At 39.6% G+C, this 18,105-nt stretch overlaps 3 protein-coding genes across 4 annotated transcripts in view; 1 reads left to right on the top strand and 2 right to left on the bottom strand.

Annotated features, from left to right (window-relative positions):
- Window positions 1–1,860: 1,860 nt before the first annotated feature.
- On the bottom strand, window positions 1,861–6,977 carry LOC118430027 (protein phosphatase 1 regulatory subunit 7-like). Its single transcript, XM_035840729.1, has 10 exons — window positions 6,839–6,977; window positions 6,225–6,325; window positions 5,882–5,953; window positions 5,040–5,170; window positions 4,383–4,545; window positions 3,945–4,061; window positions 3,709–3,813; window positions 3,340–3,426; window positions 2,827–2,942; window positions 1,861–2,338 (listed from the first exon to the last, which is right to left on the bottom strand). The coding sequence occupies exons 1-10, from the start codon at window positions 6,915–6,917 to the stop codon at window positions 2,275–2,277; spliced, it is 1,035 nt and encodes a 344-aa protein (XP_035696622.1). The 5' UTR covers window positions 6,918–6,977; the 3' UTR covers window positions 1,861–2,274.
- Window positions 6,978–7,108: 131 nt separating this feature from the next.
- On the top strand, window positions 7,109–15,008 carry LOC118430030 (acetyl-coenzyme A transporter 1-like). The gene is made up of 7 exons (XM_035840731.1): window positions 7,109–7,240; window positions 8,442–9,265; window positions 9,567–9,760; window positions 10,463–10,647; window positions 11,084–11,204; window positions 11,575–11,790; window positions 12,226–15,008. The coding sequence occupies exons 2-7, from the start codon at window positions 8,506–8,508 to the stop codon at window positions 12,385–12,387; spliced, it is 1,638 nt and encodes a 545-aa protein (XP_035696624.1). The 5' UTR covers window positions 7,109–7,240; window positions 8,442–8,505; the 3' UTR covers window positions 12,388–15,008.
- Window positions 14,254–18,105, bottom strand: part of LOC118430026 (ABC transporter G family member 9-like) — a 19,059-nt gene continuing 15,207 nt past the window's right edge. For both annotated transcript variants that reach the window (XM_035840728.1, XM_035840727.1), the window contains exons 10-14: window positions 17,535–17,767; window positions 17,323–17,380; window positions 16,964–17,178; window positions 16,224–16,432; window positions 14,254–15,796 (exon numbers count right to left, since the gene is read on the bottom strand). In XM_035840728.1, coding sequence (XP_035696621.1) covers window positions 15,586–15,796; window positions 16,224–16,432; window positions 16,964–17,178; window positions 17,323–17,380; window positions 17,535–17,767 — 926 coding nt within the window. In that variant the 3' untranslated portion in view covers window positions 14,254–15,585. The remainder of the gene's footprint in view (window positions 15,797–16,223; window positions 16,433–16,963; window positions 17,179–17,322; window positions 17,381–17,534; window positions 17,768–18,105) is intronic.

Here is an 18,105-nt window from a genome sequence, read left to right as displayed (position 1 = left end):
TCACACCGTGTCTGTGTTATTAATGTTGCTGTTATTGGACCTGCTATAAATTGTCACGTTTAAAGCATACAAAATTCCATTATCATCAGTCAATTATATTTTATGAGTACATGGTACAATAACTAAGTACTCAGGAAGATGGGACATGTGCTTGCATGTATGTGTAATACTATGTAAATTTCATGGTGGCTGTATGTGAATTTATGTACATGTCTGGGCATTTCCGTTACAAACACAACACTAGTGCTGACAATATGACTTCATTTCGTTTATTCTTATTTGGAGTCATAACATTTAAGATGGGGACCGACCACATTTACCATCTATACATTTTACAGGCATGAAATGTACGAGGTATGTAATTTCTTAGGACAGGTGACGAACAGTTGTGGCGAACATCTTCTGTCCATTTCTTGAAATGGCAAAAGAAGTAGATAGTCAACTATCATACAAGCTTTTCTTAAGACCATACTTTTGCTGCTAAAGAACATTTGAAGAAAAACTATAGACATCTAATGCACATTTGGTAAAAAGTAAAAAAATACAACTGAATTTCTTAGGTGATATAGTACAGCTATTGTGAGCTTCGATTTTTTCATGTACATGTGTGTAAACAAAGATAACTCATATATTTCAATACCATTTAGGGACTACATTATTTTACAAACAACTTGCATTATGGCACAAATCAGAATTGACTTAAATTGCTTAAAATCTACCATCCTTTAAACAGATATAACTTTAAAGTCTAACATACCACTCTATCATAATGCATTATGCAGCCATACATGTACATGTAGGTCTGTCTAATGATATAATATCTGTATCAAGATTCAACCTTCTTACAAAGATGTCTAATACATTAAAGATAGATCATTTAACGCAACCATGCAACATCTAGTTATGGGAGATTTTAAGGTTGATAAGTTACAGTACAAGAATCTCTCCCTGCTGTTGTAGTCATATATCAGACTGTGCAATGAACAGTGCAAGTCTACGAGGGGCGTGCAATAAGTAATGGTCCTGACCCACTTCCAGTTGTCTGATCTAAATGAAATTTTGTATGTGTAATAATTCATATCTCTATGGGTTATGTTGCAAAAGACAGCTCTGAACTAATTGTGGTTTCTGATTTACTGGTGTTTGAACTTAGTCAGGTGCGAAATGGACCAGGTGTGAAATGGAACCAGTTGAGTGTCGCGCAGTGATCCGGTTTTTGTATTTGAAAGGACGCACACCAAAGAAGACTTTTGATGAAATAAATGAAACTTATGGTGATGATGCCCCATCATATGACCTTGTAAAACGCTGGCATCCTGAATTCAAACGTGGCTGGAAGTCTGTGGAAACAGCTCCCAGACCTGGTCGTCCCTCTTGTGCCATTGATGAGGCATCAGTTGGAGGACCAACCTGGGGTGTCCTACAAAATCGGTGTCCAGAGCTGCATCAAACGATGGGAGAAATGCATAACTCTGGGTGATTCCTATGAAGAGAAAGACTAATAACTGTGCCAAGTTTCATTAATCTCCTGCTATGGGAAATGGGTCAGGACCATTACTAATTGCACGCCCCTCGTAGGATATGTCAGCAGCAGGGTTGCAGCCAGCCTGAAATCATTTCTGTCCCCTCGATTTCGAATCCTATAAGTATTGAGTGCCAAAGGCAAGACGTTCCGAGGACGGTCCGTGGGCATGCTCCCCCAGAAAATTTTGAAAGGTAGACTCAGTTGTTCAATGGCATCTGTTTTGGTGAAAAATTACCCAATGAGACAGTTTTTTTTATATCTTTGCATATCAATTTTTGTCATCACAGAGGACGGAATGGGCAAAATTATTTTCTGTCCCCAGCTGCAAAATTCCGTCAAAGGACAGAAGGACGGGCACTGGCTACAACCCTGGTCAGCAGTACATCCACACATACATGTACTTGAATGGGGTGGGCACTTCTTGGTTACTGAATTTATAGTAATTTCTACCAAGTTTCTACAGTCAAACCTACAGAGTTTACCTGAAGAAATACCAGTGGGAGTTGGATACTCCATCTTTTGTAGCAAATTGGACCATTGTTTTAAGTATCGCCCATTCACAACAATTAAGTCCAGCCTGGTTAACCGTACCTGTACCTGAATTATTTTGTACTGGTACCCACCCTAATATATGTTGTACTATTATCAGCCCCTGGTGCTACTTCAGCCAGCCTTCCTATGCTGGTTCCATCCACAAGTCTGTTCACATTTTAAAGCCCCTATTGGCTACACAGTCTGTTCTAAAGACCCTATTGGCCACACAGGGTGGCGTCGATCTGCTGTAGGCAGGGCAGGGCCAGCTTCACCTTCCTCCTGGAGGACAAACAGGAAGTGGAATGACATCATTTCCTATCAACAGCTAAACCATACAATGTAGTAATACATTGTACCTGGCCTACTCTATTTATGTAATGCATACCTTTGTGATACTGTATTGGCCTATCATTATTATCATCATTGCCCTTAGACAATCATAGATCTCACTGAACTTGAATACAACTTTTGTCAATATTTCCAACCCACTTTCGTTTTGCACAATTAAGGTCAGTTCCCATGCATCTTCATATCACAGCCACCTTTCTTGTAAAGATGGCTGACTGTGAAAGGATGAATCAATCTGACTTCAAGTAATTGAATTTCAAAAGAGACCCCAACTCTATTACACTGTGGACCACTGACATATATGGCATTGTACTGTTTGTACAAAATCACAGCTAACCATGGAATGACAATCAACCACAGTGAACCATGGATTCCGGTACACATAGTTACAGACTTAAAACACAGGATGTTGTACTTACCTATAGTTTGAGTCTTTTGCCTGTATGGGGTTCCCTTCCAGGTACACGGTGACCAGCTGTTTGGCACCTGCCAGCTCATCCAGGTCCTTCCAGTCACTCACCTGGTTATGGTTACACTGCAGGGGGAGGGGGGCAACCATGTATTAAAAAAATATTGATGTTTAGATTTGGCCCCTCCCCCTTGAAAGTATACCTGTGTGCCATAAATAATTATCTTTATTAGCGCTAGCAGGAGCGTGATACCACAATTTGAGCAAAAAAATCATAAGGTGTGATGCAGATGGACCCCCTCTACCAAAATATCAGGTAAAACCTTTTCTTTAAGATGGGTTGAACGAAATTATTTTTTTCAGGCCGCGGCTCCTGTACTAATAGGACAGCTTTACTAAAATGTTAGTTTTCTATTTTATTTTTATTATTAAATTTTGAACTATGCATACAAAATTTCCGCAGAACCTGTATTGTTTGCTCTTGATGATATCATAAGCACATACGTAACTGAGTCTTCCTTACCCAGAACTCCTCCAGGTGCACCAGTTGGCTCACATTCTCAATCTTCTGGATACGGTTGTTCGCCACATCCAGGGTGTCAAGCTGCAGCTGTGAAGTCAAAGTAACTTTTTACACAGATGGACCATGAAATGACAAAATCGTGGACCAAGGATAGACAATGTATATCCATATACTAGTATCAAAATGCTAGCTTTCCTTAACAACAGGCAAAAAGTTTCCAACATTCATCTTCAACAAGTATACCATGTAATGCAGTTTGGTTCTTAGTCTGTAAAAAATATCATATACATTACATGATGTACAAAAAATGCCAAACACAAAAGTTGTCTTCAATGATTTGAAAGGAAATTGCATCTTAGACAGACTTACATTGTTGTCCAGCCCCTCTAGTTTCTGGATGCCATTGTGACTAATGTATAGCTGTTTCAGGCTGGTTAGCTCTGATAGTCCTTCCAGCTTGGTGATTCTGTTGCTCTGAAGAAAACAGCAGGGCATGGTTAAGACCAAGAAACAATGCCCTCTTACAGAATAGCTTGGAGCTGCATTACACTTGCATGACAATAGCAACAAAATAGTAAAACCTGAGTCATCAAAGCAGTACTCACCTGTATGCTAAGAACAGTTAGTTTGCTGAGTTTTTCTAGGTTTTCCAGCTTGGTGATCTTGTTCTTCCCCAAATACAATTGCTCCAAGTTCTCCAGGCCATCGAGATTCTCTATTACCTATAAAGAAAGTGAAAATTTCATATATTATTAAGACCATCCAACATCGCCCCCTACCAGAATTGAATGGAACTGCAACACATCTGGACCTGGTTGCCATGGGTCTCGAAAATGAAATAAAAAAATTTGAAAATTGAACAAACACAATAGAAAGTTTTAATGAGAAAACAAAGAGAGTAAATATAATAGAAATAGAAGAAAGGGGAAATAGGAAAATGTCTGTTTTCAAATATTTTTACTGGTGGTCACCAGGTGGCAAAATGTTACAAGTCCATGTATAGACTAGGACAAAACTGCATCATGGTCAAGAGGAGAGCTTACACGAATCCTGTTGGCCCCCAGCTCCAGCATGGTCAGGCTCTTGAAGTGCCCCAGGTTCTCGATCTGGGAGATCTTGTTCTGGATGAGGAAGAGTTTCTGTAGGTTGGTCAGGGCTTCCAGGTTTTCTATCTTCCGCAGCATGTTGAATGATATGTCTAGAATACTGTGAACAGATAGGTATACAAATGTATTTAGGTCAAATTATCGTAACAATAAAATGAAAGCATAAAAAATCATACCATATGCATCTCAACAATTTTGCATCCACTTCCATCTCGGTTCATCACTGGGGGATACAAACTTAGCCACATTTGGAATTGTGTTCCAACGTTAACAGCAAAAGTGTCACCTACATGGCTATATATAGCAGAGAGAAACAGAACTCCAGTTGGAAGCTCACAGAGACACATCAAAATGTAAGCAGGTAAGTGAAAACTCCAATCCTATGATGTACCAACCTGATTAAATTATCTTTGGAAAAGTTGCAATATGTATATCTTAGCAACATGTTTAATATTTTGCTGTACAAGCAACATAATGTTATCGGTACATGAAACTCTAATACAGTGTACAATAATCAATTTTGGTCTTTTTGTAACCATTTTGTAGTCAAGAGACTACCTTAGTACAGAACAGGTTAAACTCTACTTGACTTACCGCATGTTTACAAGGGTGCTGAGGTTTTCTATCTGTTTTATCTGGTTGTCGTATAGCTCCAGTTCCTCTAGAGAGACCAGCTGGTCCAGACTTTCTATCTTCTTGATGTTGTTCCATCTCAAACAAAGGGTCTAGATATATAGGCATAGATAAGCTTTATACAACTTACAACTTGTGGATATTGTAAATTTTCAAAGACAAGCCTCATAAACATGGCAATGCTTTATTATAAGATGAAGACTATTTTGGGAAGAACAAGATTATAATACATACTCAAACAACATTAGTCGTCAGGTTTCTGTCATAACATCTAACTTATGTATATAGAAAACTATACAGTACATTTTTAACAAAGACTAATCAGAAGAAAAATTACACAGCAGATGTGGAAAGACAATATTGTAATGTTTCTCTGCTTTTCTACGTTGTACATCTGCTTAGAGATTATCAGAGGAGAACCTTGAAAAAAAAAAGAGTTTTACAATTCTGTCCCTGCTAATGACTTAAAGACATATTCATTTACTATATATGTATATGTATCATCCATCTTCCTACGCAGGGACATCCAACAGCCAAACTGCCTGCTGGATGTACCCTGCTCTTTCAACCGTCACTCTGTCTTAGTTCCTGTGGACGTCCCCCCCAAACCAGCTGTCAGCCAATCAGAGAATAGGCTTTCCGTTTTCAAAAGCTGTCTCGCATGTATAAGGGTAACCTCATTAATATCTATAAGCAGGGCGGTCAGAAACTAAGGGTGACGGTTGAAAGAGCAGGGTACATCCAGACAGGCAGTTTGGCTGTTGGATGTCCCTGCTTAGGAGGATAGTATCATCATGACTTACTTCCACTTGGGTGAGTCTGTCTAACCCGACATCAGAAAGGGCCTCGATCCCACAGTGATTCAGGTCAACGTCCTACAGGACAAAACATGATGTCAATTGATCCGCACTTTAAAAAAAAATTAAAATCCATTGTCTTACTACGGTACGGTCCTACTACGGGACGGTTTTCCTGAAATTTCACATCATTGAGTAATGAATGCATGATTTGGGATTGCACAAGGTGTGCACACTGCACACATAAAGGCTAAGACTGAAAGTCTACAATCTACATTACAGTACCTGCAACTGACAAAGTAATAATTCTAATATGATCATGATCATGATCTGATCGAATAATACTGACATATGCATCAGCTGGCAAGGTACGGATTCTCTCCTCCGCATCATCAGCATAGCTGTGAACTCTGGCATTGGCTGGCTGTGCCCCTCCTCCTGGTAACATACCTGACAATGTGACATAGAGAGATCGTACTCATCAAACTGTGATATAAACTGATGAAAATAGCGGGGTTAAACTTGGGTTAGTCACTGGTCTCATAGGAAGATGATGTGACGCTGAATGGCCGCAGTGTGGCTCTATTCCTACAAGGAGGTTAAAAAAAGTTCTATAATAATAATATATGATTAAAATTTAATTTTTTTTAACCTCCTTGATTCTTGGCAGGCCTAGTCATAATCTATTTACATTTTGCATATTTTCAACTTTAACTTCAAAGATCACTCCGCTACTAAATGACGGCTGTCTTGATAACTGAATTCTTCAAAGCAAAGCAAATTGTAGCTAACTTCAACAGATAGGTGAAAGATAATTATAAACTTGTATACATCACACAACACATCAATCGAAATTGATCAAAGTAGGGTTGAACCATTACTAGCCGCGTCAGAACCAGTGACGACCTGGTGCCCTAAACCACAAATATATTCGCTGAGCAAGAATCTTGAAGATCTACTCACGCTGCTCTTCCTGATCAGAAGCGCCGCTATCTGAGTCCGGGTTGTTCTGAGCGCCCTCCCCATCCTGAGTGTCAGCCATCTTGTTTCTTCTTCTCACCTGCGTTTAACCGCAACATAACACACGAAAAAGTCATACAGTAGAAATTATACTGATAATCATCAATTTAAACGATAAATTATTACAATTTAAATAATTTCAGATTTTAAAGGACTTAAATTGTTTCAGTTTTTGTATTTTTACTAGATATTACTATGTTTTGATTTTGTTTGCTTGCGGTGTGACCTACCTACCGGCGTTCGTTGACCTTTCAGGGACATGCCTGACGTGGCCTTGCCGTATTTTCGCAGAGTCATCTTCCATTCTATCGTTTGTTTTGTGCCCTGATTTGCCCAACGATACTGGTAGGTGAACCGTTCATTGTGAAGTTGATCTGTAGGCTCTATGAAAAATATATCATATCCTAGATTCTGTGTTTATGACTATGGAAACTTAGGGGGAGGGGCAAGGCAAAGCATAGCCATAGGGGGGCATGGCATCAAGTCGGCTTTCCTTCCATATGTTTACTAATAAACTATTGAGCTGTTGATAATGACTTGGAGATAGCTAAGCCTGAAGGATTGCAGTAGCATAGTAACTTTCGTCTTCCCTCCTTATGTAAATTAATGAAAGGTTTCTATGAAATTACAATTATATTAGTTTTAGGGGTACCAGGGTTCTCCCCAGAGAGTGGAATAAGGGAGGCCCTCCACTACAGTATACTCTCAGCCAGCTCCACTATACTATGTTTCAAATTTAGTGTGTTTCTTCCCTATTTTCTTTGTTAGTTTTGCTAGAATTAATGACAATTCACTGATTTTTGTGCCAAGTGGCATCACTTTTCCAGTCAGCATTGTCTGCAAAAACTTGTGAATGAGCAATGATCAAAACAATAGTCGTTTTGCCACTTCACACAACAAAGGAATCACAACAGTATGTTATACTTGTAGTATTTGACACCCTCTGTCATTGCTAAATGAGCCCATTTTTATGAAAGCGCAGCGCGTTGGTGCGGGTTATTTTTGCCAGCCCCTCCACTATACTAAAAAATTCTGGGGAGAACCCTGGGGAACAGAAACGAGAACAGACAACAACAAATGGGGGGGGTGTCCCAACAACGATTTACACTGAGTTCAGAAGAACCCCTACGTATTACGCTAAATCGAGGAAGGCAATTACGCTAAATTTGGTCAAATGGTATGAATTACGTTGATAAGATGATGTTTCCCTACGAATTACGGGAAATAAAAATAGGCGGTCTACGCCTTACAGAAAAGAGCGCATGCAGACTCTCATAGAGTACAGTCAGAGTTTCAGTGATTATATGCTACATATACATAGATTGTATACATTAAGGTTTGCAAAATACAAAGTAGTGCATACTTTTAGCTCCTTGCGCAAGCATGAACCTAATGTTTGTTATATTGTACAGACAGCAACAAAAACCTACGGAAGTTCCGAACACTGGGGTGGTCCGCCTCAGGGCGAAGCACTAAAATAAGGCAATGATGATGATGTATGTATTATGAATACAATAATTTCATTTGATTGTTTCTCTACTTTCAGGTCCTGCCATCTATCACAGCTGTGTTGTCTGGCCAGGTTTCTCTTCTGCAATATCCAATTCCAAATGTCGCGTCAACGTGCCAGTCATCCGATGCAAACACGCAGTCGTAGATTTGAAGACGTTTCCTTGGACGAAAATTCCGAGAAAGTCCTCATAGATGGAAGAAAAAATGATGGAAGATTAGAAGAGAATCACATCGATGCTTCGGACTCGGACAGCGATATGTTGGATCATAACGGGAAACCTGACCTAACAGGGGACAGGCACAACATCGCCCTCTTGCTGCTTTTGTACATACTGCAGGGGATACCTCTCGGGCTTGCCGGCTCAGTCCCCATGTTGTTGCAAAGTCGACACGTAAGCTACCACCAGCAGGCTGTGTTTAGCTTTGTTTTCTGGCCATTCAGCGTCAAGTTAGTATGGGCACCGATCGTGGATGCAATATACTCCAAACGAATGGGAAGAAGGAAGACCTGGATGGTGCCCTCCCAGTACTTGATTGGAATTTTCATGTTATTTCTTTCAACCAAAGTTGACTATCTCCTAGGAGATGTGGAAGACAATTCACCCGATGTCAGGACATTGACATTCTTCTTCTTCATGTTGAACTTCTTGGCTGCCACGCAGGACATAGCTGTGGACGGCTGGGCATTGACAATGCTATCTAGGAGAAATGTGGGTTGGGCATCAACGTGCAATAGCGTTGGACAGACCGCAGGATATTTCTTGGGTTTTGTGCTGTTCCTTGCCTTGGAGTCTGCTGACTTCTGCAACAAGTACCTACGCAGTGAACCTCAGACAGAGGGCATTATGACTCTTGCAGGTAATGTTATTGCACACTGTGCAAAAGATTTTACATGATGTGGAACAAAGCCACAAAACAGACAAAATACAATAGACAGATTTACCCATATTGAAATTCAAAACTAATTTAAAACACAAGTTCAAAAGTCAAGATGTGACATGATTCTAGACATTAGGCCAAAGTGTTAGTTTCAATTTAAGTTTTATTTTAGAGAAGTGAATATTGTTACTGCTCTTTTGGTGAAGATATTCATTTTTACTGTTGTTTCACATATCTTGTATACAAGATGTCAGCAATAATGTTTGTCTTTTTCCTGCAGGTTTTCTGTATTTCTGGGGAATAGTTTTCCTGGTCACCACCACCTTAGTCTGGATCTTCAAGCGGGAACGCGAGCCGCGGCCCAGCGAGGTACCAGACGATCAGCGCAGTATCGTGTCCACGTACATGCACCTGTGGGACGTGGTGAGGCTACCTGCAGTCAAGGCTTACATCATCATCCTCCTCACTCACAAGGTGGGCTGAGAACGTCTCAGGTCTTACAATGATTTGTGTTAGAGGTAATACTGTAAATGTATCTAAGTTTGCGGGGATTTACTTTCATGGTAGCGGGAAAATGGAGTATTCGCAGTGGTTTTAAGTTCGCGGTAGCGACATAGACTGTAGTCACATACTTAAATGGAAAAATGTTCGCGTTTGTTTTAAGTTTGCGGTGAATGACCACCGTGAAAATCGTGAACATCAATCCACTGTGAACATTTCAGTATTTACAGTATGTAGATTAAGGTGTGTGAACAGTAGTATAGAGAGTTTTGCTTGGAAATGTGTATTCATGCGTGTCATGCAATGTGCAGCCATATTTTCTTTTTATGCTTTTTTTTTATGGTTTTACAACTGTTTAATATTTCTCATTCAACTTGAAATGGCAGTGGTGATATGGAATCAACTTTAGAGTTAAAAATTGCAGGGAAATTAAACTCATAATACTTTGGCTTAAATGTTGACAGTGCCAAAATAACAGTAACAATACCAAATAAGTTTCATCATTTGATCATGAATATTGTGCCACTTCCTATCCATTTTTTTCTCATCCATAACTTCTTTTCATCTAAATTTGATATCAAACTTTGAAAGTATGCTTCTCTTTATTGTCTCTTCTGTATAGCATAACATATATTTGTAACTCTTTGCTCTAATGCAATAATTTTCTTCCTACAGATGGGCTTTGCAGCAACAGATGCTGTGACCAGACTGAAGCTGATAGAAAAAGGAGTCCAGACAGAGAACCTTGCCCTCCTGGCTGTTCCACTCACTCCTATCCAGATCCTGCTCCCCCTAGTGATCAGCCGCTATACTGCAGGCCCACGGCCCATGGACACATTTCTAAAGGCTATGCCCCTGAGGTAAGCGGGAATGTCTGATGGCCTTTCTTTTTTAGGTATATGTCATATTTTTAAAAGTTACGAATATATTTTTATAAAGTATAATGCCATGTTCATGCATACATATTTACTTTTGGTAAAGGACTAAGGGTTAACTTACATGCACCGATACATCAAAGAGTTTAAACTTTCATGTTTCTCTTCTCTATAAAAGATAGAGATTCTATTCCCTTCATTGTTCACATGTTCTGAAAGTGGAACAAATCATGACTTGTTCTGGTGTGATTTCCCATGTGTTTGTGTGTGAATCTATTTATAATATGCTGACTTATTCATACCTATAGATATCCATATTTGTCTGTTTAGCTGTACTGTAAGTAGTTGATATGCATGTAGACCGTACGAAAGTCGCTGTACTTTTGTTGTGTCAATAAAGATTTCTTTCTTTCTATTGTAGGTTATTAATGGGGGTAGAGCTGGCTGCAATGGTGTTCCTGACTCCATACTTCAAGAACGACGATGGCTCCTTCCCTCTCTACTACTATGCCATGATTCTTGTCAGCTATTCTCTGCATCAGGTAAACTCTACATACAAGTACATTACAACAATTTAAATGTTGAACAACATTTTGCTATTTGACAGTCTGAAGGGTGGCAAAAAACAGCAATTTTACATTGAATATCCAGAAAACTTGAACAAAGTCAACGCATCATACAGATGCATCTGTGAAACCTGATGTTTGGATTTTGCGCTTTTCACCCTTTTTCTCTCCTTGTCACATGTGCTCAGGTAACACAAATACACTGTATGATGACATTTGACTTCTTGCTTTGTCCAGGCGACCCTGTACAGTATGTTTGTTGCCACCATGGCGTTCCACGCCAAATCAGTGACCTTTAACCTCTCCTTGTGAACTATTTAATGACTTGACCTCTCCCTGTGTCCAGGTGACCCTGTACAGTATGTTTGTAGCCAGCATGGCGTTCCACGCCCAGATCAGTGACCCCGTGATTGGCGGGACATACATGACTCTGCTCAACACGCTCAGCAACCTGGGCGGGAACTGGCTCTCCACGCTCGCTCTGTGGTTGGTGGACGACATCACATGGTCTTCGTGTGAAGGTGTGGAGGGGCTAACGTGTGGGAGTGCAGATATGGACAAGGTAGGATATTTCTGGGGTTTTTTTAAGGAGGTTATATGAGCTTGTTTTTTTGTACAATGTATTCAGTATGTACCCTGCAGATTTGTGCACTAGTCTAACAAAAAGGGAGCTTTGAAATACAAACAGGTTTCATATCCCTTCACTTTCTTCCTGCTGCCTAATCTCATAACCAATACACATATTGATGTCAAATTCTTACCTTAAGCAAGGAGATTAATTTTAATAGGATATTATTTCTTCTTTTGTTAGTTGACCAGAAGGTGCAATTGTGTCATTGAATCTTTAAGATTATTCCATCCATTTTAAGATTAACATTTTAACATACATATACATGTAGTACAGTTATTCACACACAATGTTTTAGTGTACAACACTTTAACTTAAGTCCTAAGTTTTTACATAAGCGGATCCTGAGATATCATTGTTATGTTCCAGGCATGTGAGACAGCGGGTGGAACCTGTGTTACCTGGATAGACGGTTACTACCTGGAGACAGCAGCATGCCTGGTCATCGGGCTGGTCTGGCTGAAGTTACGGGCCAACACTGTGAAAGAACTGCAGAGCAAGGAGCTGTCAGCCTGGTCAGCATCATCCTAGTGCCAAATCATTTTTTACTGCCAATGTAAATATAAACTTTTAATGTAAATTCACAAAGTAGTTCCACAACAATCACATAAAATCTTACTGCCAGCATTAAAACTGCCAGTGTAACAGGGCAGTTGTAATGTTCAGTTCTCATAGGCCTAAATGGCATAGGGAGGATCAAATAACAACAGATACAATGTATTGTTGACTGTGTAATATGTCTATTGTAGTAGTAGTTGTAGTAAGTAGTTTGGTGTTGGTATCCTTCCGTCTAAGGAGATATAATGTTGTCATGGCCGTGGGCAGTGTCTTGTGTGACTTTTCAGTCCAATGATAGTGTGGCAATCCCGGCCACAGGTTGGACATGTGAAGGTAGAAAGGTTTTGGGGTTGTTGTTTCTCTCTTTTCATTTCTGTCTCTTTGCCTTAAACTGCTTGTTGTGTTTTGTCTGTTCTTGGTCTATTCTTTGCTAGACCAATTTTGGCACATAACACCATTTACTGCAGTATGCTGCAAGCTACGCCTATCTGCCTGGGACTACATGTATATTTTGTATGTTACATTGCGCATGTAGCTCTGTCAGTACCCATGAAAAAGTGAATTAAAAAAAAGTGATCCTGAATACACCTTTACTAATCATTTTTAGCTGCATATATGTTTGACTGTGGTTAATTAGCTGCTACCATACCTTGTGGTAATCGGATAGCACCCAGGCTACCCAGGCTACTTACTCGTAGGAATTGTGGTGTCAATAGGCTAGCACAGCAGGGAGGATAATAAGGGTCTCTGAAACAAAAACTATTTAGAAAGGACTTATTCCTCTTCTTCTTTAATTACTGCTTAGCGCCCATTACAGGGATTATTAGCATTGTGCATGGTGTATGTAACAAGTTAAGTTGTTCTGCTGGTATAATCTGTCCCCAAACCACACACCTTAGTCACACAGACTATCTGTGACACTCACCCGGTCAGCCCTCTTATAATAGTACATTTCAAAATCACATTCCTGTTTGTCAAAGCACTGAGCTTACTGCTTACCAGTCCCTATACCGGAAGTGGTCATGGGGGCTCTGCTATTGAGCACACTGCCTCCCTCCATCGCTCCCTGTCATGTGCTTGTGTGTGATCGTTGCTGGCAAGGTGCAGTCCAGTCATGTTGTCATCCCATTTTTTTCTTTGTCTGCGGACACTGCATAATTCAGATGGGGGCCTAGGGCCACCGTTGCCTTAATAAAATAGTTTACATCTTGATCGTTAAAGATTGATGAATAATTTTTTCCTGTTAAAAAAGATGCTTGCAATGATTTGATTTTGCAATGATTCTCCAAAAGCAATGCCATATGGATATAATCAGTTTGATTAAGCATGTATATTACGGACTATTTGTTTGCTGTTACATATGCATTAAAGATAGAGATGTTGATGTTAGTCAAAATGCAAATCTTAATAAGACAGATAAATATATATGTCCATTATTATTTTTGTATTCATAATAGGTACAAAAGTATTTTGTACTTATATAGTTCTATTCATTTGTGATGTATATAGATGAAACATTGCAAAGGAATTAGGCCAAAAAGTTCATTTTTGGCTTCAGATTCCTATGCAAATTGATTATGTAATTCATGTGATAATTCATGTGATAAAAATGGTTAAAAATGTCTTGATTTATGTAAAATAGTGGTTAAAGAAAAATCTACCTGAATGTATTTCAACCTAACATTTCTGATTAAAATGTCTTTACCAACATTTTCTTTTTCCAGTTGTTCTTTGTGCTTTAAACTCAATTACCTTTATTTTGAAAGAACAAAAATTCTAGTTTGTTTATTAACCTGCACTTCACCTTTGTAAAAGATAACTGTGGTGAAAACAGAGAAGTCATATTGAATTCATTATTTTTATTTAATTCATTTATCAAATTCTTTACATGTATGTCTTCCATATACAAGGCATGAATGTGACCTTTCCCCATCCTAATCATCAATCTCTACAGAGGTTCTTAGAAAACTCTTCGTATTAGTATATCCCCACATTAACATTTTATACACTAAATTACTTTGTTACAATGGGTATGAGCTGAATGTAACAAATTACAGTTGCTACATGGACTGTTTCATTTGCATTTAAGATTGTTACACTCAGTTAACGTTTCAAAGTATATGAAAATTTATGTACAAAATTTATAAGTTAATTTATGCACTCTAGTTAGATGGTTAGAGTGTATGGCAAAGTACTTTCATCTCAAGTTTAAAACATTGGCTAATTCATGGAGCTCTGCAAAATCGAGCTGGGATGTAGTATAGTTAACATCTTTGCTGTTTACAAATATTATATTTCCTGGTATATAAGACTCTAACTACCAAAGTTTACCAAAAAGTATACACGTATATCAATCTGCACTGATACATGTACTTAGTGAATTGTCTTTCATACAATTGTCTTTCATGTTTCTGTGCTATGTATCATGACCATTGAATAGATCATAATTCAAAATGTTCCATTTCTGTTTTAGTGAAACATACAATCTTTTTCCTCATAATAACATCTTTGACTATAATATTAGCATTAAACATTGCTCCTTTAGGAATGGGTAAAAACATGACAATTGTCAATTGTAATTTAAGATTTACCTTTAATATACCTTTCTCATATAGCAAACATTTGACTTGGTAAAGTGTTTACAGATTTAGTTCTTACTTAAGTTTTAATTTAATGATCATCAGGTATATTGCCTGAATTTCTTAAAAAACTATGATAGCTTTAGACGTTTGCATTGCTGGAATTGTAATGTACCACATTGAAAAGGGGAGCTCACACATGTGTATATGTTTGAGGCCGTATGAGGTTTGTATGAAGTTCTTAGCCTCTATCAGGCCTCCACAGGTGGCTGGAAATATAGTACAAATTGGACAAATATAGAATCATGATATACCAGAGACGTTAGTTGTCCGAGGAGTATGGATTGCGACCAACTAACTCCTCTGGTATATTCTCTGGCTATATAATTACCCAATTTCTACTATTTTCCCCCATGGAGCCTGGTAGAGGCTGAGACTTCCATACGGACCTCATACGCACATGTGAACCAACCTAAAAGCCCCTAAAAGTTGAAAGCAGATATCTCATCTTGGCTTGTAGATTTTGCATTGCTGGAATTGTAATGTAGCACATTGACATTGAAGAGCCCAGGGTTGAAAGCAGACAGACAGCTCATCTTGGCTTGTAGATGAAGCGGAGGATGACGTAGGCCAGTGCCCTGAACACCACGATGAAGGCGATCAGCATGGCGATGTCTGTGTACAGCGGCAGCTCCACCTTCAGTCCGCCCAGGATGAGCTCTGGCGGCAGGACCGGCACCGTGCCGTTCAGGGTGCTGTTACTCCGGCACAGCTCGAAGGCAGACGTCGCTGGTGGGGCACAACTGAAGGGGAGGAGGAACAATACTGTGTTAGATGTCATTGTATGACGAACGTTAAATGTCATGTCACATACCTTCCGAAAATGATATTGCATTTTCCCATCTGATGATCCATAACATGATTTATGCAACTGGAGTCATTCATTGAATTTCATTTTTGTGACATAGATGTAATATGGCCATTTTACGGACATACATGTATTCGACCAGATTATCAAGCATACGAACATACACAACTTTTTGCTTTGATAAAGCTGCACCCCTAGCCGCTACATCTACTTGGTGTCTTCCTGTCACCCAACATCTACTTATGTTTTGGTAGAAGAAGATAGAACTAAGAACACGTCAGCAAAAACCAAATGTTTCCTCTATCAGGGATAATATGATCATTGTACACAGTATTAGATTTAAGGTGGAAGGGCCTACTTACAGGAAGGGGTTTTCTGGAGTAAACTCTATCAGCAGCATCCCGTGGAAGGCGTAGTTGAGGAAGGAGGAGTATTTGACCCAGGCGAGCCAGTACGGCACCTGTGTGGTGTAGAAGCCTCCCAGGAGAGACGACCCCATCATGAAGATAGAGGCTACCGTCACTGCGCGCTGGAAGTCCAGACATGCCGCACTGATGAACAGGCCCAGAGACTGTGGGAGGGAGAAATTATAACTATTCACCTCATCATGTAGGAGAGAAGGTAACCTGATGATCATATAAGTGACAGGTTACTGGAAGTGTGAATGCTGCTATTTGATACCGCAGCCATAATGATATGCTAAATGCTGCAAATATTTTAAAAAAACGTTAGTAAGCGAGGATGGTAGTAATGCTACTGTATGGTAGACTGCCCTCTCCTTGGTGCTGAAGAGACATTCCTTTTAACTCGAGCGCCTTTATCTATACTCAATGGTTCCAGTTATATGTAAAGAGTTTGCGTTCCCACATTGTGACCGTGATTTGACAACTTAGCAGCTACTATTTTCATGAATATATTTGTGGAATTTCAAACCAGAAAAATGGACTTACACATTTTCAAGAAAATCTTGGTGTGAAGGCCTGCCCTTTTACGTACCAAGTTGTACTAGTAGTTCCGGTGACATAACGTTACTTTTTGCATTCAAGTTTATAATGAGTAATACTAGGAGGACACATGAACCATGTCTAATGGTATGCCTTACCTGTCCAGCCAATGAGCTGAGCATGAGGACCCCCCATGTTGCGAAGAACGGCCCCACCGAGTTGAGACCAGCCATCCAGTAGCACAGCGTGAGGAAGGCACTGGGCAGCAGGAGGGTCAGGGGCAGCTCACTGGTCAGTTTGGCCATGTAGTAGGCGGACAGACGGTAGTAGCCAGCCGCGCGCTCCTTGTTTAATACAACAAGCTCCATAGGAACTGTAATGTAGAGTTTAAATATAAACATATAGTTGTAGTGTTTTCAATTGAATATGCGTGGGCAATACGAAATGATGAGTTCATACGCAGAATTGCATCGTATCAACTTTAGTTTAGGAAGAAAACAAAAGAAAAGAAACGCACATGCGGCAAGGGCATCCATGACGAAGACGAAGCCCCAGTACATGACACAGAAGAACAGCTGGGGAAAAACAAAGAACACGTCAGTAACATGCTTGTTAAAAACAAGATATTTGTCACTGTCATCTTATTTCCGTAACTTTATACCTTCCATTTACAAATGCTACTTATTACAAGGGCTACATGTACATAAATAGGTATGTGCGATCACTTACCACTCCCCCTACGTCCATGATCCGTTCCTCGTTGTGAGGGATCTGGAACCACATCAGACCGATGATCAGGCCGATCCCGAAGGTCTGGATGAAGTTCCACTTACTCAGCATCTTGGGCCTGGCCTGGAGGAAGTTTCTCTGTGTCAGTACTCGGTACTGTGTCAGGAAACCGGTGGGCCATTTCCCCTGCTTCTCTTCAGGTGTGTCATCGTCCTGAGAACTCCACTCCCTCCCTAATTTCAACAACAATTACAAATCTTTAACAGAGACCATGGTAAAATACATGGTTTGTGTAGAATGACTTCGACTTTATTTGGATCCACATTTAGCTTAACAATGTTGTCAGCTATTCTTCATGTGGCCCTCCACATAAAAAAAAGCAATACACACATACGGACATTACAGAAAGATTATAGAATGAGTCTTTTATAGAATTTATAGGCCATATGTTGACTGTGTGTAGTTCCTTTAAATTTCTATGTACTTTTTTAAGCCAAAATGTGATACAATTATCGTATACTGTAACAACCCAACATTGTACGCTTATGTACGGTGATTTCCACATTGTTTT

This window comes from Branchiostoma floridae, chromosome 14 (genome assembly GCF_000003815.2).
Source record: "Branchiostoma floridae strain S238N-H82 chromosome 14, Bfl_VNyyK, whole genome shotgun sequence".
Taxonomy (NCBI): Eukaryota; Metazoa; Chordata; class Leptocardii; order Amphioxiformes; family Branchiostomatidae; genus Branchiostoma; species Branchiostoma floridae.
This window is presented reverse-complemented; position numbering and strand designations above follow the sequence as displayed.

Excerpts from the sequence above, each read along its gene's own strand:
- LOC118430027 (XM_035840729.1), bottom strand. The coding sequence starts at position 6,917 with ATGGCTGACACTCAGGATGGGGAGGGCGCTCAGAACAACCCGGACTCA. Across the intron at positions 6,326-6,838 it reads TTCTGATCAGGAAGAGCAGC|GTATGTTACCAGGAGGAGGG; the intron begins GTGAGTAGATCT and ends TCACATTGTCAG. Across the intron at positions 5,954-6,224 it reads CCTTGCCAGCTGATGCATAT|GACGTTGACCTGAATCACTG; the intron begins GTCAGTATTATT and ends TTTGTCCTGTAG.
- LOC118430030 (XM_035840731.1), top strand. The coding sequence starts at position 8,506 with ATGTCGCGTCAACGTGCCAGTCATCCGATGCAAACACGCAGTCGTAGA. Across the intron at positions 9,266-9,566 it reads GGGCATTATGACTCTTGCAG|GTTTTCTGTATTTCTGGGGA; the intron begins GTAATGTTATTG and ends TTTTTCCTGCAG. Across the intron at positions 9,761-10,462 it reads TCATCCTCCTCACTCACAAG|ATGGGCTTTGCAGCAACAGA; the intron begins GTGGGCTGAGAA and ends TTCTTCCTACAG.